Here is a 22419-nt window from a genome sequence, read left to right as displayed (position 1 = left end):
TGTCGGTTTCGCAAACCAATTCCGTTTGTCAATCTTAACAAAACTGCGGTTTGTAGTACATAGAGAGAAACCAGGTGTGGTTTGTAACCAATAAAACCGCCCTTACGGGTAGATGAAGCGTCACTCTTCGCTGCTAATACAGTTGTAGCAAGAAGGTGGACCGGCTAAGGCACACCTGTACATTATCTCACCTGATAAACACGTGGAGTAGTTTACAGCTTGTCAGCAAAGGCAGTATCAGATTGGTTCATTTCTGGCTCACGGATGAATACTTCTGAATTTAAACATCAGTTCGTGTGGGTATAAAATATGCATATACCCCCCATTAAAATTACTACCATATGCGATATGGTGCATTACTATGATGGAACGTTAGAGAATATATATTATTGAACCATATTTCTGTATTCTTGGACGCTATTTTCTTTTTGCTTGAGAAGAGAAGATTTGATAATATTTGCCACTTTTTGACTGTTGTGAAAGAATAGCAGAGATTAGTTCTTGAAAGACGAGAAGAAAGCATGACTGAGTTATGTAATTATCAGATAAAACGAATTTCGTGTCATTTTCTAAAGTGTGAAGAGTTATGAATATTGTAATGGAAGGAGGAGAAGTCAAAGGGGTTCTTTGCCTTGATTCTCTGCATAGATTGGATAGCGTCAGTGATTTTGACGAATTGGAATCTCCATATTCATTATACTGCACGAACAACGATTCTACCCCTGGCATGAGTCCTAACACACCGAGCAGCCCCTGTAGAAAAGAGCCTCATCATTTCAGCTTTGACGTACCATTTGTTCCTCATAAAAACTGCATAGTTGAAAAACATACTGCACAAGAAGACAATTCCGTTCATAAAGTACCTTTCGTTCTTCAAGAACACGACAAGGGACGGTTTAATAAAACTGACTTAAACCAAAGGTCAGATAAGATAACTGTCCGAAGCAGAAGGCGGTGTCAGCCACCAGTATGTAAAGAGGTCTTACGAAAGAGGCGTTTGGCAGCCAACGCCAGAGAAAGGAGACGAATGGAAAGCTTGAACGATGCCTTTGATAGACTAAGAGCAGTGATTCCTTCATTTGGCGGTGATACAAAACTTTCCAAGTACGAAACCCTGCAAATGGCTCAGACGTACATTAATGCCTTAAAAGACCTCTTGTGATACATTGTAAGGTGTTCCCTTCTTGGATCTCTTGTGATACATTTGAAGGTGTTCCCTTCATGTCTTGCGCTGTTCGCGTGGCATTACATCAGAAGTGTGTTTCATCGTGAAAATTTTCATGCGGTTTTATCACGAAATTCTTATGGCAGCTTAGTCTTTAAAATCATCGTTTATATTAATGAATTTGGTTGTCTTCTTCATTTTTATCAGTATCAACATTGTCATTATCAACATTGTTATTGCTTTGACGTCTTCAATGCATCTGTATACAGAATATTTATGATTCATGTTGATTGGTCAAGCAACTAAATTGTCCGGTAAGATTATTGGAAACAATGTATTTTTCTTCATTATTTGTATTAATCGAATTAAATTTGCAAGATAAGTCCAATTTATAAAGTTATTATGTCTTTCTTAATTAATAGACACATTTTAAAGCAGCAAAATGCCAAATTCTCCTTAATCAAGTGTGTCATGTTTTATGCATAAATTTATTTGCATATGAAAATACAAATTTTCTGGCATAGTATAAATATATTGACTATTATGAGAACAAAGAAATATGGACTATGAGTATAGAATAACAATAGCACTTGCCTGTTCAAAGGAATACGGACTTGTATGTGCGTATAGAATAACAATAGTACCTGCCTGCTCAAAGGAATATGGACTTGAGTGTGAGTATAGAACAACAATAGTACTTGCCTGCTCTAGTATGTTTTGAATTTCAATGGAAACGGATTTATCTTTACAAATTCGTAGTGTACTGTGTGCAATTTCATCAAGGTAGGATGTGGACAGCAACTGGTGTAGAAACCTAAACAAAGCTGACGTAAAGTTAATTGCATTGTGAGTTAGCAAGAGATTCAGAATCACTTGAACGTATAACCCGCTCCTATACATGTCCCTGATGTATACCCCACCCCTATACATGTCTCCCAATCATTATGCTATTAAATAAAATGAATGGTTTGTATATATAAATGGCAAATAGATAAATATATAGACTTGTCTATTTTATTTTACGGAAGATACACACTTACGTTCAGATATATGTACGAAATTGCCTACTTGTAATAGAGACTTGAAGGAGGGCCATCATTTTATCTTCGATTTATAAATACAGCGTTACGTGGAGTTCGTCCACATCACGCTCTGTAAAAAGTAACCTTTCCGAGAAACGAAAGAAAGAAAGGTCTTCACATCGATTAAACATATTCAACTTCATGTACCTTTTTATAGCCTAATGATCTGCCACTTTGAAAATTACCATTTATTGTTATAAGGACATACAGGTTTGACATCAAATCGAGGCTAAAAGCAATTCCATAAAGATAATGTAAATTGGTGTTGCTTTTAGACTATTGTATATTAGTAATGAAAATAAAGACCATATTTCTGGAACTTGATTGAGATTTAATTCATAAAGCGTTGGTTGTCAAATGTTTTACGAGCTAGCATCCTCAACAAAACATTTCTTATTAAATATAATGTATGCGGTGTTGCTAATCTGTGAGAAATGGTTATTCTATGTAAAGCTTATCAATGGCTCCACCCTGTATTAAAAGCACGGTTACGATTTCGTATCAACTAAAACGGGTAAAATTGCCATACTTGAAATAATGTAATGTTAACTGTGATGATGTTATCAAGACAAGATACAGTATTATTTTTATCACCATGGCCGATGGATGGCCTTGTGAACTATTAAACTTCTCACAGATAGTTTGAAATCTGAATTGATAGCAGGAAAAGGCATAGAATAGATAAGGTCATTGATTACGTCAATATAGATGGCGTTAATTATAATGAAAATGTTCGATAAGGCTTGATAATAATAATGCTAATAATAATGCTAATAATAATAACAATAACAATAATAATAATAATAATAATAATTTGCTTACTATTGGACCACTCTAAGTCTCACAGGCAGAAACTTGGTCAGAGGGTGTGTGGGCGTTTACAATATATCACAGGGAAATAACTTGCTTGGCCAGTCCAAAATCAGGCTCAGAGGTGGTGTACAATATACCACGGGGGGAATAACTTGCGAATCAGTCCAAAACAGGGGTCGGGTGTGTGTCATTACAATATACTACAGGGGGAATAACTTGTGAACCAGTCCAAAATAGGGGTCAGAACACTCTATTCACACATGAGCCTTCAGAAATGAATTATTCCAACCGACTCGTGCAACTTAACTCTCTTGCTCTTCACCAGAACATAGAAACCAAAATTCAAATTTAAATTGTATTAACTGACATCAAATGTAGCAAGGTGTCTATCTAAATTACAAATATAACAAAGTGTATATTTAATATATTAAAGTATAACAAAGTGTCTAAGGTGCAACTTTATAACAAAGTGTCTACCTATGGTATAAAAATATAACAGTGTCTAAGGTATAAAAATATAACAAAGTGTCTGTCTAAACTACAGATATAACAAAGTGTCTATCTAAGGTAAAAATATAACAAAGTGTCTATCTACGGTAAAAGAATATAAAAAGTGTTTATCTAAGTTATACAAAATATGAGTTTGGGAGTGTGTGTGTGTGTGTGTGTGTGTGTTTGTGTGTGTGTCTTTTGGATTTTTAACGTAGCTTTAACGATTGTTCAGTCATATCGCTACCATGTCTGCAGTATGGCAGTTTATAGAGATGTATATCACCGGGGTATCATGCGGCAGGCAAATAGTATGATGTTCCACCCAGTCACATCATCTTGACACCAGGCAGACCAGTCCTAACACTAGCCTCTTAATGCTGAACGCCTAGCGACTCATCTGTTTGTATCATTTTTTAAGTATTTGGTATGACTCGGCCGGGGTTCGAACCCGCGACCTCCCACATTTGAGGAGAACGCTCTAACCACTAGGGCACCGGAGCGCTATATATACAAATATAACAAAATGTATATCTAAGGTACAAATGTAACTAAGTAGTAGTACGAAACTACTGGCTTTGACTTACATGCCTACTCTGCGGCCTTTCCATCCGTCAAAGACTATACCCACCATGAACTTCTAGCCAATGTGGGAGCGTTGACTATAGTTTACTTTGAATTTAGATCGTGCACACAGCCAAGCAAACAGGTGACGAGATTGACCTACTTATGGTAGGTAGGGACTCGTCCGGATGGTAATATCGCAAAGTGGGCCAGCGTGTCAAATACCGGTATTTGGTACTACTACTATACAGTGCTACACTAGTCCGCAGGAATGGTAGAAACGACGACAAAATAAATAATCCTGGAGAGAGAGAGAGATGCTGTACTCAGACAGGCAAGTCTTTATACACACTGCATGAAGACGTTTTTAACTCGACTTTTACGTCTGTAAATCTGCAGACGCGTGGTTTCTTTTTTGTACTCAGAGCTGTCTTTGATTTCTCATTTCTGCCACCACAGTCTAAAACTCGGCCGCTCTGACTATTTTATCTTCGATTGCTACGAGTACAGTTCACTGATTGTATTGAGACTGCTTTGCGTGGCTGCAAGCCATTCGGAATAGACACGTACTCGTCAATGCAGTTGCAGTAGACTCATTTGCTTGCACAACCAGAGACACGGGTTATTATTGACATTGATCCAACAACAATATCCATTTGCAATGGGGGATGTTGCTCCTGCAGCAAGACCGCAAAAGCATTTACGATCAAACGCGCAGTTCTTTAGGTGATTTATTATCGCAGCTATTGTTCCCTTTCGATATTTTTGCCACCTCCTTAAGACTGAGGGTAGTCATAGCTCTTATAATAATAGTACAATCGTGTATTCAATTTGCACTACATGCAGTCCTTGTCCGGTCTAGTCTTCACGCACAGGCGCAATACGCTCTCACACTTCTAACCAGTTATTCAATTTTGACTGGCACAATTTTGTCGTGCAGTTCTAAAATGCCTCTGCCTCGGGAAAACTTACTTCTTCGGCGAGTGTTCGTTCAGGTGGTTTGGCATCCATCTCATACAAAAACACACATATTACTCCATAATCTTTGACATCGAACAATTGTCTTTGCCCAATAAATGTTATCAGAACAAGTGCGTCCTTGTTGAATAACAGTCGAGACCTTTATTTTGTCAGCTGAGTCAATGATGGTTCAAAATATTCAATAGTGAATGTACCTGGGGTGGACACATCGATGAATGCCACATCGACATTTACATTGTGGAAATCATCCAAGAGAGGTTTGCATCTGGTGCTGCAGTCAACGCTTGAGCAATTCGACGTCTACGCACGATGATATTTCAAGCTTGGCTCAGTTTGGTAGTGGTATATCAGGGTGATTCCAAAAGGCAATTTCTACTGGACCCTTGACAACATTATGCGACAATTCGTATGAGGGTTAACACCACTTTGATGCAGATATTCCTCGACAAGTGGATCAAAATTGTTATCAATGTTGACTTCTGCGCTCCCGGTTGCTCCAACGCCTCATCTGTAATAAATTCCGCAACGTCATCACCGCAGTCAGATTCCATTTCTTATGTAAAAATGATAAAAATCTATTTTTAAACACAAACGTTATAGACGTTTAACCATCTGGCCGGATATATGTTGATTCCTTCGAACTGAATTTCATCATTAGTGATTAATGATGCTGATAATGCCACTGTGTACAAATTTAAATTATCACAAGGCGGCCTGCTGATATGTAATATTAGTGGTATACAACTCTAGGTTTTGGAGTATCAAAACTATTTACAACATAAAGGAAAACAAGTCAGCCATTTGCGAAAGTTGACGTTTCATTTGGTTTTTCTCCTTCTCTGAATTGGGTAATTTGGTACCATAAAGTTAATATGCGTGGTGGTGCGGACACTTTAGCGATCCACGTATTTCGTTTAATAATAAACATAGTCTTTGATATGAGCAACCTATACGCCGCTGTATCTGATTCCGTCGTTGTTAGTGAGTTCAACCAGATTCTTTACCACAATGACATAACCCATCCACTATTAGAAAATGCATATACTTCATTGCAGGACACGTGTTAACGTGTATTAGGAATTCTGACATGATGTGAAAATTATTATTTTGTACTGGAATTCCGATATGCACTGAACATTGTTGTTTTGTATTGGAATTTCGAGTGGCTGTGAAAATTGTTGCAATGTGTGGTCAAGGAAACGGAATCTTGTCGAATTAAAACATTGCTACGGTCAGAATAAACACACAGACAGTATACCCATAATCAATAATACGGTATAGTAAACAATGCGTGTATTTCGCGTCAAAGAAGGGTACGCTGAATAGACCCAACTATGGATATACAAAGAACGAGATTAAAGTGCACCTGGACTCGATTGGTGTAAGTAACAATACGAAAATCACAGGTAATTGCAAAGTGTATCCATTAATCACAATACATAGCTAAAAGAAAGCTTTATAAGTAAATACAAAATATTTTATATGGAATACCTCTCACAAGTTCACCGGTACTTTGGTCTTTGTATGGAATACATCATACATCTTCCATAGCGGTACTTTCGTGTAACAAACATGTTCACTAGAGGTGCTTTGTGTTTTGTTTGGAGTACCTGTCACAAACATTTTCACTAGAGGTACTTTGTGTTTTGTTAGTATGCATTATCAAAGAACAAGATCGGTGCAGATGTCATCACCGAAATATAATCAGAAATTAAAATGCAACAAAAAATGTTTTAAATGTGTGGGAAAATATGCCCTCATTATACGTTTCGGCCTCTTTTTATAACCTTGGTTTTGTTAAATCTTTTTTTATTCAATCTTTTCAGTAACTGTGTGTTTTCTGTTAACAATCCACGATGACACGCGAGTATATTATGCAAAACTTATACGTGCACAGAATTGATTGCTAGAATATTATTGTGTTGTATAAATATTTATGTATCACCTTCTGGTTATTATTATTTGAAATTTATAATTAAACTTTCCTGACATACAACGTTAGGTTATGATTTACTAAGAATCAGGAAATGGTCTATTCGCTTTTATTGATAGACTAGAAATTAAAACATGGTCTGAAATCGCACTTTTTTGATAGGCTAGGAATCAAGAAAATGGTCTGAAATCAAATTTGTATTGATAGACTAGGAATCAAAAAATGGTCTGAAATCGCACTTTTATTGATAGACTAGGAATCCAGAAAATGGTCTGAAATCGCACTTTTATTGATAGACTAGGAATCAAAAAATGGTCTGAAATCGCACTTTTATTGATAGACTAGGAATCAAGAAAATGGTCTGAAGTCGCACTTTTTTGATAGGATAGGAATCCGGAAAATGGTATGAAATCACACTTGTATTGATAGACTAGGAATCCAGAAAATGGTCTGTAATCACACTTTTATTGATATACTAGGAATCCAGAAAATGGTCTGTAATCACACTTTTACTGGAAGGTATAGAATTGTGATTCAACTACTTTTGTGCGTGTGTGTGTGTGTGAGTGAGAGAGAGAGAGAGAGAGAGGGGGGGTTGGTTGCGTCATATTGGTAAAAATGCGATTAAATGTATAAAGTGCAATATAAACTCATTTATAAGGGTCTACGTGAGATTGTAAACTTGTGAACCTTTTTATTTTCCCAAATAAAAGGTTCTTCAATTCTGTTGAATTAACATATTTTGTTCTGTAGTATATAGATCATTTTCAGCTAAAAGAGTATTCTAGACAGTGTTTATATTTTAGAGTGAAAGTGTCCCCCCCCCCCAAAAAAAAAGAAGTTATATTTAGAGTGAAAGTGTCCCCCCCAAAAAAAGTTATATTTGAGTGAAAGTGTCTGAAAAGAATTGATATTTAGGAGTAAAAGTATCTGAACAGTTTCATGTAGGCAAAGAGGGGCCGATATGTATTTAATATCAGACGGTCAGAATTATGGAAAAGCTTTAATTGCATGATCATCAGAGGTCTTCTCTTTCCTGAGTCCCCATCAGAGGTTCCATCCACTCAGATCCGTTGCCAACTTGTTTGGTCCTCCACCTTCCCCTAAAAACAATATTTCTGGATCCCCTCCCCCCCCGCCCGATCCAGGTAGTTCATTCCACGTGTTAATGACGCATAGCAGTATGGACTTTTTAAAGAATTATGTGCCACTCAAAACTGAATAACGTGGCTTGAATTTCTCAAGCCGATTGTTTGAGAGCATGGATGCAAATCCATTTTGTAATCTGGGAATTGACTTTGTTGATAATTTTGTACATGCAACTAGCACACATATTTTAATAACTTATTTGTCAAAGTTTATAAATAAACTCTTGTTGAAGAAAACAATATTGATATCCACACCATTCATTAATGTCCTTGTATCTAGCAATAGCTAAACCAATTATGGATCTTTCTTGCAGCTCCCTGATACGTCCAAACTTAAAATTCCAGATTATTTAAAACTATTTATCTAACTAACACGATTCATTTTCTGTGAACATGTGCTAAAGCAATGCAAAACAGTTTTATAAGAAATCTTGATCAATTTATTCTTGTTTGACTTTTAGACAGTATTTGATGCTCAGAAACATAATATTATATATTGGTGGTATTCAACCAAGTTTCCTTTGACAAAATCATTTTTGGCTTTTTATTTTATGTAACTGTTTGAAGGACTAAAAATGTAACCGTTCTTACTAATGTATTTGTGTAAAACACCACAATTCACTTCGGTAATAAAACGTCCGACCAACAAGTTTGCCAAAAAGCTGATATATAAGAGACTATGGTAATTAACGAAAGAAGAAATTTATTTACCGAGTTTAAACAGAGCTTTCTGAGCTTGTTCTGTTAAAGCACGTTGCTGTAAGGAGCAAGGTCAAATATACAGTAAAGTCAAGCTAAAGTATGGAATTTTTTCCAATCACTAAACATATATTCTTCAATTATAAGGAATAATTAAGTTCAATTTTTCAAACCTGACGGAGAGTTTTCGTCTTTGGCAATAATCACAATAAAGACCTAATTGTTTGGTACTGACCATGATCACCCCATCATCTGCAGATAAAGTATAAAACACCTAATCATCTGCAGATAGAGTATAAAACACCTAATCATCTGCAGATAGAGTATAAAACACCTAATCATCTGCAGATAGAGTATAAAACACCTCATCCTCTGCAGATATAGTATAAAACCCCTCATCATCAGCATATATAGTATAAAACACCTAATCATCTGCAGATATAGTATAAAACACCTCATCATAGGCAGATAGAGTATAAAACACCTAATCATCTGCAGATAGAGTATAAAACACCTCATCATCTGCAGATAGTGTAAAAAAACACCTCATCATTTGCATATATAATATAAAACACCTAATCATCTGCAGATAGAGTATAAAACACCTCATCATCTGCAGATAGAGTATAAAACACATCATCCTCTGCAGATAGAGTATAAAATACCTCATCATCTGCAGATATAGTATAAAACACCTCATCATCTGCAGATAGAGTATAAAACACCTCATCATCTGCAGATAGAGTATAAAACACCTAACCATTTGCAGATATAGTATAAAACACCTCAGCATCTGCAGATAGTGTATAAAACACCTCATCATCTGCAGATAGAGTATAAAACACCTCATCATCTGCAGATAGAGTATAAAACACCTCATCATCTGCAGATAGAGCATAAAACCCCTCATCATCTGCAGATAGAGTATAAAACACCTCATCCTTTGCAGATAGAGTATAAAACACCTCATCATCTGCAGATAGAGTATAAAACATCTCATCATTTGCAGATAGAGTATAAAACACCTCATCATCTGCAGATAGAGTATACAACTCCTCATCCTCTGCAGATAGAGTATAAAACACCTCATCCTCTGCAGATAGAGTATAAAACACCTCATTCTCTGCAGATAGAGTATAAAACACCTAACCATCTGCAGATAGAGTATAAAACACCTCATCATCTGCAGATAGTGTATAAAACACCACATTATCTGCAGATAGAGTATAAAACACCTCATCATCTGCAGATAGAGTATAAAACACCTAACCATTTGCAGATAGAGTATAAAACACCTCATCATCTGCAGATAGTGTATAAAAAACCTCATCATCTGCAGATAGAGTATAAAACCCCTCATCATCTGCAGATAGAGTATAAAACACCTCATCCTCTGCAGATAGAGTATAAAACACCTCATCATCTGCAGATAGTGTATAAAACATCTCATCATCTGCATATTGATTCCTTTCACACATTTGGATATCAATTCCATCTCGAAGTCATATTGAGAACAAAAAGACGGACAAGGTTCGTTATTGTATTATTCCACTGGTACATATGGAAGGGTCTGACAAATTACAAATATATAAAATGTATGATCTGACTGAAAGGTTCATAAATCGTTTAATATTTGACACATTACTACACTGAATGATACATCAATCATATAATACTTGATACATTACTACTGTGAATGATACATCAATCATATAATACTTGATACATTACTACAATGAATGATACATCAATCATATAATATTTAACACATTACTACACTGAATGATACATCAATCATATAATACTTGATACATTACTACACTGAATGATACATCAATCATATAATACTTGATACATTACTACACTGAATGATACATCAATCATATAATTCTTGACACATTACTACACTGAATGATACATAGATCATGTAATATTTAACACAATGCTATATTAAATGATGCTATTTAACGCATTGCTACACATACCTCGCTGTAAAAGCTTATAAAATAAATTATTTCTTATCTTCTAAGGAAAAACCTATAAATGCACAACAAAACCTCTCGCCCTTTTTCTACAGATATTTTATCGAACAATACCAGCACATAAATCGCACTGAACCGCAATGAACGCTCTGTAGTTTTCTGATTACTAACTGAGTCTGTTTTTATTAACTCCTGTAAATAATTAATCAAATGAGCTTTGAAGTGTTATATCTGTAGATGTTTGTAGCTCATGCATGTTTTCGTTTAGATGTACAAATGTACACTTGACCACGTAGAAAGATAACCTTATAAAATATAGCATTAAAGAGAGTGCAAACGAATGGTAAAAATATAACTGTCTGTTGGTCATGTTTTAATTTGTCGGCTCCAGCACTTTCATTGGTATGTTTTCTTTTCTCTCCTGAAATTATCTTCGTTGCTAATTAACATATTCAGCTTTCAAACTTTATATTAGGATATTGATTAGTGGGTTACGTTGTTGTTGTTGTTATGTATGTGTGTGTGTGTGTGTGTGTGTGTGTGTGTGTGTGTGTGTGTGTTTGTGTGTGAGAGAGAGAGAGAGAGAGAGAGAGAAGTAAATCGTAATTTTCTGAACTTTTTTAAAGAAACAAAATGAAAATGCAGCATACATTCATACAAAAGCGTCGGAAATTCATACAATAAGTTAGACAGTGTTCCCACATGTGATACTTACTAATTCATGAATGAGGAGATTGTATTGGCAGAGTCACTAGAATATCTCGATTTGATATCAATCAAGCAAAACCTAAGATGGCCAGAAGAATCAACACTGTGTCCAATCTTTGTTACTGAATACATTTATTGCTTGTGATATCTCCCAGTTTGCAGATAAATATTTTGGGTTTAAGAGACATACAAAGAGCTGCTTAAGTCTTATTAAGGCGTATCCATGCAAATACTTACAGGATTATTTTATCCATGGTAATATTTTCATTTTTAATTATTGCGATCCATTTGCTGACCCCCTCTCCCTCCAATTTAACTTCCCCGGGAATAAACAAATTGTTCGATCATTACAAGGCAAATATTACAATTGTCATTTTGAAAATTTGAATACAAATCTCTAAATTCGATTAAAATGCAACCTTGTTGTATCATTATCATTTTATATGCAATACACTTGTTTATGTTATCTCTTACAATATGTGGTCATCTGCATATTTATTTTGTTGATCATGTTGCGGTTTTCGCGTGCAGGTACATATTTATTTTGTTGATCATGTTGCGGATTTTGCGTGCAGGTACATATTTCTTTTTTTGATCATGTTGCGGATTTCGCGTGCAGGTATATATTTATTTTGTTGATCATGTTGCAGATGTTGCGTTTAGGTAGATATTTATTTTGTTGATCATGTTGCGGATGTTGCGTGCAGGTACATATTTATTTTGTTGATCATGCTGCGGATGTTGCGTGCAGGTATATATTTATTTTGTTGATCATGTTGCGGATGTTGCGTGCAGGTACATATTTATTTTGTTGATCATGTTGCGGATGTTGCGTGCAGGTACATATTTATTTTGTTAATTATGCTTCATTTAGGACTAATAACCCATACAGTGCAGACATGCATTGCAAATATCGTAGTCTCTATAGTAAAGTACAAGTTTTTCGATCGAGCTCCTGGACAAAAGTAAACGAATTCAATAAATAAACTAATAAAAACTTTCCAGGCGTGGAAAATACTTTGAAACATTAACGAAAGTTTCCTCGATGATGCATTTTTCTTGCGTCTGTCTAAGGCCATACTTATATCAATTCATACACTGCAGCGCTAACTATTTAAAAAGACCTTTCATTTTTGAATGGCTCAGTGATAAAATAAAGGTATTAAATTTAATATTTTCTCAAAAACATTTTTCCTTTAAGGCTCTTAATGAATAGTGCGATACAAACCGTTAACTCGTTCGTGTTATATGTATCATGAATTACAGTGCATACAGTGAACATAAACATTGATACAGAAGACAAATACGGTTGGTGATGTGGGTTCTCCTTGTCACAAACTTAAATATTATTAAAAGAAATCAGAATACATATTATACTATTTAACAGAGATGTAAATAGAATGTAATGAATTGACCTTATGATCTCCATTTCTTTTCAGTTTATACCATACTAAAGTTTAATTGGCATCTAATGGAGAAAGTGTGATAAGAATCATTTAACAATCTACACAGAGTCATCAAAAGAGGCGTAGTGTTTAGATCAAGCCGACAAAATATAAACTCCTCAGATAATAGATCACTCCAGATAAGCGCGCTCTCTGTTTTCCCCCTTGGGCAACTCCGTTAACACCAAAACAAATAGCCGGTCAAAGCCCGTATTGCATTGTGCCCATCACTATCTATTAGTCTCATCAAGAATCTGTATTCAGTATCTAATGGAGGAATTTCGATAATAGTAATTTAAGACATCAAAAGGTGCGACGTATTTAGATTCGGTGGCGAAAAATAATCATTGATTATATACCGGATCTAACAAAGTTTGGTGCATTTGTTTATTATTTTCTTTCTACATAGAATTATAGAAACTATGCAATATACAATTTATCACAAATATCATAACTCTTAGCCAATCAGATTTGAGAATTTCTAACAAGCTATTTTAATAAAGGATGCATTTTGGTGCTACCAGGAGGCTGTTAGGACCAAGGCACCCAATAGTTTTAGTAAGTCTTGTTTTAGCTACATAAAGCCTACACGTGTTTAATGTGAATATTTTCCTGCTATTATTTGTTGCCTCAAGACATATGTTCCTCCCCATTTCAGGCTGTTCCTCTTTTTCACAAAGTAAGTGACCTAGTTTTCATAGTAACAAAATAAATCAAATGCAGAGAAAAATAAACGGTAGAGAGAAAGAAAAATTTAAAGTAAAATTATTAGAATATAAATGTAGAATTAAACATGTTTAGTAAGATGTACGATGTTGTCACAAAACAAATGCCCATGCACAAGTCAGAAAATACATTCCTAATAAGTAGATGGAGATACGATATGATGATTAAAAATTGGAACCATATAACTTTTTCTTTCAGTTAATGTTTGAATTAGGAAAAGTCATGGTCAAATTTGAAGTGATCTATTTATGTATTAACATCACAATATAAAGTTATCTTTTACCGTTACCAATTAGCTAGCAGTTTAGGTCTATATCCACCAATTAGCTAGCAGTTTAGGTCTATATCCACCAATTAGCTAGCAGTTTAGGTCTATATCCACCAATTAGTTTGCAGTTTAGGTCTATATCCACCAATTAGCTAGCAGTTTAGGTCTATATCCACCAATTAGTTTGCAGTTTAGGTCTACATCCACCAATTAGCTTGTAGCTACTGTTTAAATGAGGAAATGTCATTGTCAATATTTATGTATTATCATCCAAAGATAAAGTGTGTCTTTTACATTGAAATGAAACACTTGTGAACAAATTAAGCATTTACCACAGTCTGATTTTCCGACTATTGACAACATTTGAGATGTATGTATGTACTGTTATATATATATATATATATATATATATATATATATATGTTGAATTTGCATTGCTTGTTAGTTAGGTTTATTATTTGTTTTATTCCTTTATATGTTATTGTAATGTAACATTGTATTTTAACTTTGTCCATTATTAATATTATTTTGTACATGACCTTCATTTTTGATTTTTTTAAATTCTGTAAACCACTAATACATATCTGATATATTCTCTATGTGTTTATAATTATTATCATTATTAATAGAAATAAACATGTTTATCTGAGTCTTGGTCTAGTTATTTGGATTCCTCTGGAGTACCTGAAAGAGACCAAGTTATGTATAATAATTGTAGTAACAGATTTTATAAAATAATAACTAACATATATATATATATATATATATATATATATATATATATATATATATATATATATATATATATATATATATATATATAATGCTAATTTTTAACAGATGTCAAATAGAGACCTATTTAATATTGTCACTGGAAACATTATTCAATCGTGCTTTAAAATATGAGCAGATTCAATTTATAATTGTTGTGTGCAGTATGATTAGGAATTGTTCAAATTATTTCTTCTCTGGAAGTACAAAGGTGCTCTTAAAACATTCTTGGAAATGGAGACAAATTTACAGTGAAATTTCAAATAAGGATTTAATTCTTGGATTGTATTATTATGATCCAGCCAAAGAATGTTAGCACATCAACACTTTACGAGATATAACAAGCACATCAACACTTTCAGCGTTGGATTTAAATTGGATTTCTACTTAAAGGCACTCTGAACTTATATTATTAGGACTTGTGTCTGGAATTCTACGATTATTTTGTGATTTAATTCGCAATAACGTACGTTCGTTTTTCATTTTGACTTTGTATTCGAGGGAAAACTATTTTTTAAAATTTTTTTTGTTACAAGCTTGTTGCTTTTCACAATTTTCCTTTACTTATTTTATGAGGACAGATGCCTAACATTACCACAGACTGCTTTACTGTATTTTGACACGTATGAGCAATGCAGGAGCCTAAATTTGTGTATTGGTAAGACAAATCTTTATATTAGTTATATGTGAATCAGGTGAGAGATTCAAAAAGTATGGTTGCACTTTAGGTCAATATCTGCCATTTAGCTTGTAGTTTAGGTCTATATCCACCAAACAGCTTACATTTAGGTCTCTATCCACCAATTAGCTTATGCTTTAGGTCTTTATCCACCAATTAGCATATATTTATGTCTCAATCTGCCAAGTATCTTACAGTTTAGGTCATTTTCTACCAAATAGCTTACACCTTAGGTCTATATCTACTAATTAGCTTACAGTTCAGATCCAAATCCACCAAATAGCTTACAGTTTAGGTCTATATCTACTAATTAGCTTACAGTTTAGGTCTATATCTACTAATTAGCTTACAGTTTAGGTCAAAATCCACCAAATAGCTTACAGTTTAGGTCCAAATCCACCAAATAGCTTACAGTATAGGTCTATATGAACCAATTCAATTTTAGTTTAGGTCTTTATGCACCAATCAGCAAATAGCTTGCAATTAGGTTTATATCCACAAATTAGCAAGTAGCTTGCAGTTTAGGTCTATACACACCCTTTAGCTTGAAGTTTAGGTCTATATCCACTAATTAGGAAATATCATGTAAGTTAGGCCTATATCCACCAATTAGCTTGTAATTTAAGTCTATATCCACCAAATAGATTGCCGTTTAAATCTATATCCACCAAATATATTGCCGTTTAAGTCTATATCCACCAGTAAGAAAATAGCTTGCAAGTTAGATCAATATAAACTAATAAGCTTGTAGTTTAGATCTATATCCATTAAATAGCTTTCATCTTGATTTTATAACCACCAAATAGCAATAGCTATCCGTTTAGATCTTTATCCATGCAACCAAAATCATATTTAAACTGAACCAAACAATCAACAGAAATGGTCAGAAACCCTGCAGTTTTGGTTGTAAGTTTTAGAATGACTGACGGTCTGAGACTTAAGGTTAGTGACCCAACGCCCTTTATGTTGTCAGTAGGCAAGCATTCAAGGTCTAGGATAAATACGAAATTGCATGGAGTGGGATCTTTTTATGAAGAAAAAGATAGTTCAAGAGTTTATTGGTTTCAAAAACTCACAATTATGTGATATAACCACGGAAATCTTGAGGGGACATTTTGACTTAAGACCTTGACCTTTCTAAGAGATGTTTAGTTTTAGTCTTTATAGCTTTTAATTGGTAAGCAATATACCATTCTAGTACTTAACAACATATAATAGAAATAATATACCATTCTAGTACATAACAACATATAATAGAAATAATATACCATTCTAGTACTTAACAACATATAATAGAAATAATATACCATTCTAGTACTTAACAACATATAATAGACCATTCTAGTACTTAACAACATATAATATACCATTCTAGTACTTAACAACATATAATAGAAATAATATACCATTCTAGTACATAACAACATACAATATATCATTCTAGTACTTAACAACATATAATAGAAATAATATACCATTCTAGTACATAACAACACATCATAAAACATTCTAGTACATAACAACATAGAATAGAACTTTCTAGTACATAACAATATAGAATAGAACTTTCTAAAACAGAACAATATAGAATAGAACATTCTAGTATACAACAAGATATAATATAACATTCTAGTACATAACAATATAGAATAGAACATTCTAGTATATAACAAGATATAATATAACATTCTAGTACATAACACTATAGAATAGAACATTCTAGCACATACCAATATAGAATAGAACATTCCAGTACATAACAGTATAGAATAGAACATTCTAGTACATAACAACATAGAATAGAACATTCTAGTACATAACACTATAGAATAGAACATTCTAGTACATAACAAAATAAAATATAACATTATAGTACATAACAATATAGAATAGAACATTCCAGTACATAACACTATAGAATAGAACATTATAGGACATAACAACATAGAATATAACATTCTAGTACATAGCAATATAGTATAGAACATTCCAGTACATAACAATATAGAAAAGAACTTTCTAGTACATACCAACATAGAATAGAACATTCTAGTACATAACAATATAGAATAAAACATTCTAGTACATAACAATATAGAATAGAACATTCTAGTACATAGCAATATAGAATAGAACATTCTAGTACATAACAACATAGAATAGAACATTCTAGTACAGAACAATATAAAATAGAACATTCTAGTATGTAACAACATATAACATTCTAGCACATAACAATATAGAATAGAACATTCTAGTATATAACAACATACAACATAATATTCTAGTACAGTACATAACAATATAGTATAGAACATTCTAGTACATAACAACATAGAATAGAACATTCCAGTACATAACAACATAGAATAGAACATTCCAGTAGATAGCAACATAAAATAGAACATTCTAGTACATAACAATATCGAATAGAACATTCTAGTACATAACAACATAGAATAAAACATTCTAGGACAGAACAATATAAAATAGAACATTCTAGTATATAACAACATATAACATTCTAGTACATAACAATATAGAATAGAACGTTCTAGTATATAACAACATATAATATAACATTCTAGTACAGTACATAACAATATAGTATAGAACATTCTAGTACATAACAACATATAATATAACATTATAGTACATACCAATATAGAATATATTATTCTAATAAATAAAAGGATTCTTCCACATGATCTTTTACATCACACAACATGAAAAGCCTCTGTTCCAGGTTCAGTTACTCCAAATTCTATATTCCAAAGGCAGCCAATAATGTTAGATAGCTCATTTAAATAAATGTTTATCCCTTTATTGGTAAATTGATTTTAATAATGTTCAAACCTTATATCTGTTCTAAATATTGTTGTTTCTTTTCTTAGAAGAACTGTTAATATGCGAAAAAAATGTATGCAATTGCTGATGTGGCAGTATAGTTGTGATTTATAATTATCAAAACTTTGATTATCCCACACAAACCTGAAACTACATTTATTCACACTATTTTCAACTCGCATTATCCATCCGATATATACTCTGCAATTCGTATGCGGCAGAGGTAAAACGTACATCGTTGCTGAATGCTTTCTTTTCTGTCCGTTAGTTTAATTTTATCCAGGATTTTAAGATTCTGTAATGTATAGATAATCATATTCAGAGATATTTTCTAAAACATATTGTAAATATTCAGTATTATATATTATAAACTCTTTCGAAAATGTGTGGCAATGTAAAATGCAGACATGTCGCATCCACATGTTAAAATAGGTACAGCCGTGTTAACATAGGTACAGCTGTGTCATTGAAACGTTTACTTGATATTTTTAATACAAATTCAAAATAATGTTTATTTTGCATTTATGCAATTTTTAAAGGGAGATAGCATTTCTAGGTTGAGAAAGAAGATTTGGAATATGCATGAAAAAAACCTATATGTTGTAATGTGAATGATGCCTTGGAATATGCATGAAAAAAACTATATGTTGTAATGTGAATGATGCCTTGGAATATGCATGAAAAAACCTATATGTTGTAATGTGAATCATGTCTTGGAATATGCATGAAAAAACCTATATGTTGTAATGTGAATCATGTCTTGGAATATGCATGAAAAAACTTATATGTTGTAATGTGAATCATTCTTGGAATATGCATGAAAAAACTTATATGTTGTAATGTGAATCATTCTTGGAATATGCATGAACAAACCTATATGTTGTAATGTGAATCATTCTTGGAATATGCATGAAAAAACCTATATGTTGTAATGTGAATAATGCCTATAAATACCACCATATTGAGTTTCTTAAAGTTATATTCAGAAATCAAAGTATGTGGAGAAAAAAAAACCTGATGCGTCGTATTTTGCAGATCTCTTGCATTTTCGGACAGAATAAGCATATCATTTGCATCAAGAAAAAACAGCACTTTGTATATACAATAAAATTACAGTATGACAGCACTAACCTGACATCAATTGGTAATATTCTAATTGTATCGTATATACAAAAGTACTGAGAACAACAGGTCATATTTCAATTGCATTATATATACAAATGTATTGAGAACAATATGCGATATTCCAATTTAATTATATATACGAAATTCTGAAATCATTCGGTCATTTTCTAATTGTATTGCATATATATATATATATATATATATATATATATATATATATATATATATATAGTATTGAAATAAATCTATCGTATTCTAATGTATTTGTATATACAACAATACTGAAATGAATTTGTCATGTTTTCATTGTATTGCATCTACGAAAGTACTGAGATCAATCTGTCATATTTAAATTATATATATATATATATATATATATATATATATATATATATATATATATATATATATACACACACATATTAGAAATCTATATCATATTTCAGTTTTATTGTATATGCAAAAGTACTGAAATCAATAAATGCACCGTGCAAGCTAATGCGTTTTCGATCGAAAAGTTTTTCTTTCTGCCACATCAAGCAGCCTCAGAACTATCAGCAAATTGTAATCGATGAAAATAAAATAATCAGTGTGACTGAGTTTGAAAACGTACTGTCAGAAATGGAAAACAACGGACAATTACGAGCATACATAGGAAACAACGCATATTTTCAGGCAGAAAACACCAAATAATTTTGCTTTAGGCAGATGCTTTTCGATCGAAAACACGCTAGTTCGCTGTGCGTGAATATTGATCGTTACCATAGACATGCTCAAATAAATACATTCTTCCTCAAAATTTTTTCATTTGTAAAATTACTGCAGAGTAGTATGAAAGGCTGGTATTTTGGTTCCACTGGAACTCTTGGGACACTGACATCGAGACGACTTTGTACCCCCCATGATTGGATCACTTTGTCAAGTGGTTGGGGGTGCAAACATCCCCGCGGAGACAATTAACGTGTGACGGATACTCACGGAATAAATATGTCACCGGGGTGGAGACGTGGAAGTGAACCAAAAGATGAAAGAAGGACTTTGATATTTATTCTCAGTTAGCAAGACGTTAATATTTATTTATGGTTAATTAAGAAAACTGACGTAGTTTTGACTATTTAAGACTTTTTAAATCTATTTTTGGCTCATTGCCTTCGTTTGAACACGTTTGCTTGGCCTCCACGTGTCTTCAACCTCAGGAATTCTGAATTGAATTCAACATTTGCCAAATATTCGCCTTGGAGGAACGATGTTGTCTTGACAAAATAATTTATTGGCTGAAATCCCACTATAAAAGCGAGGGGACTGTACCTTTCCTTCGGTCTGAATTTGGTTATCGTCGAATAAAGATGTCCGTATTGTTGTTTGATTCGCCATTAGACGTAAGAAATAACTGGATACAGTATTTGACAGGTTAGGTTTAACACCTAATTGACCAAGTGGCAATGCTTTTTTGCTACAGATGGAGTCTAATTAGCCTACTGTACCATTATGACGTTTATATATGGTATCTAAAAACAACCCCGTACATGCAAAGGCGTAGCGAAACATTATGCCTTCCCCCTCAGTCCATGTCTCTCTTCCAATAAACTTTCGTATGTTCGAGTCACCGTTTAAAAGCGACCTTTAACCAGTGGCGTCGCTAGCGGGGTGCGGGGGGTGCGGAGCGCACCGGGTGACACCATCTCAGAGGGGTGACACCAAAATGAAAAATTGCAAATTTTACAGACCACACACTGCTCGGTCTAGTCGGATTTTATAAGCGGATAACCGATCATAGTTAAATACATGACTAGCAGGCACAGCAGTGACGTCGCTAGCGGGATGCGGAGGGTGCGGACTGCACCGGGTGACACCATCAGAGGGGGTGACACTAAAATGACATTACTAAGGATTCTGTATGGTCTGTTACGGAAGAAGGACCATGGGGGTGACACCATGAGCTACCGCACTGGGTGACACCAACCCGAGTGACGCCACTGCCTTTAACTTAGAACTAAATCATGATGAGACCTTAGGAAACATTCACGAAAAACGGTAAAGAAAATTATGACGTATTTTGATATTTGAATATCAAAAAGTAGAAATTTTTTTTTAAATTGCTTGAAGGAAAATAATAAGAGATATATATTTTAGAATAATTACAAATTTGTCTTGAGTGAGACCATATTGCCACACAATATAATTTTAGTGACAACTAATAGACATGGATAGGATCATTAAATTTCCCCATGAATATTAATAACAAATAGATCTTGCTACTTTTTTAAACACTATATATGAGAAGCACCTTGTAACGACCAAACCCAATCTTACAAACACATTTATATGGACTATTATCCGCCAAGATGTTGTAATTTTGAATTATAACCCACACACTGATGCCGTAGTAGCGGGTAATAACGGTCAGTTCTCAGCAACCGCGCAGAGTAGTTCATTCAGCTGTGGTTCCTGTGGTTGGCTATAAACACTCCTGAATATTTTGTACCACGGGCCCTCGTTCTTTCACATCCATTGTTTCGCAGTACCGTCGGACAAATGATAACTATAAAATCAAGTCACGCTTAAATGCAGATAGGATAAGCTTGCAGGCAAACTCGGCGGCCCACCATCGGTGTTTTAAGTTATCAAATATCGCGTTGTACTTATTCAGGTTAGTAAAAAACAGAGAAAAAGTGGCCTTTTTGTATGTTGACCCGCGCGTCCAGAAGGATGTATAAATACACATTTAACAAAAAAACCGCCTGGACCGTCTTTGCAATTTGCACCGTTGTGACGTTTCTCGCGTTTTGGCTCTATCTTCCAGAGCTGTCGAGCTCAAAGTCTTCTGTTGACCTCATTATAGGTTGGGTCGGGAATCCGGTCACTTTTTCACATTCGGACATTTTCAATGCATAGTTACGACCGCCGAGGATAAAACGACCGCCATTGTTCTAGTGACTTCAGTAACGTGTGACTGACGTTTATACACTATTTTAAGATGTGCATGAGATTTGC

At 33.8% G+C, this 22419-nt stretch overlaps 1 protein-coding gene across 1 annotated transcript; it reads left to right on the top strand.

Annotated features, from left to right (window-relative positions):
• Positions 1-377: 377 nt before the first annotated feature.
• Positions 378-2447, top strand: LOC149802476 (helix-loop-helix protein ngn-1-like). The gene has a single exon (XM_089951517.1). It carries the CDS (start codon positions 587-589, stop codon positions 1160-1162), a length of 576 nt encoding a protein of 191 aa, XP_089807643.1. The 5' UTR covers positions 378-586; the 3' UTR covers positions 1163-2447.
• Positions 2448-22419: the final 19972 nt, after the last annotated feature.

Source organism: Sinohyriopsis cumingii, chromosome 3, assembly GCF_028554795.1.
Source record: "Sinohyriopsis cumingii isolate HCF-2022 chromosome 3, ASM2855479v2, whole genome shotgun sequence".
NCBI classification, from domain to species: domain Eukaryota; kingdom Metazoa; phylum Mollusca; class Bivalvia; order Unionida; family Unionidae; genus Sinohyriopsis; species Sinohyriopsis cumingii.
This window is presented reverse-complemented; position numbering and strand designations above follow the sequence as displayed.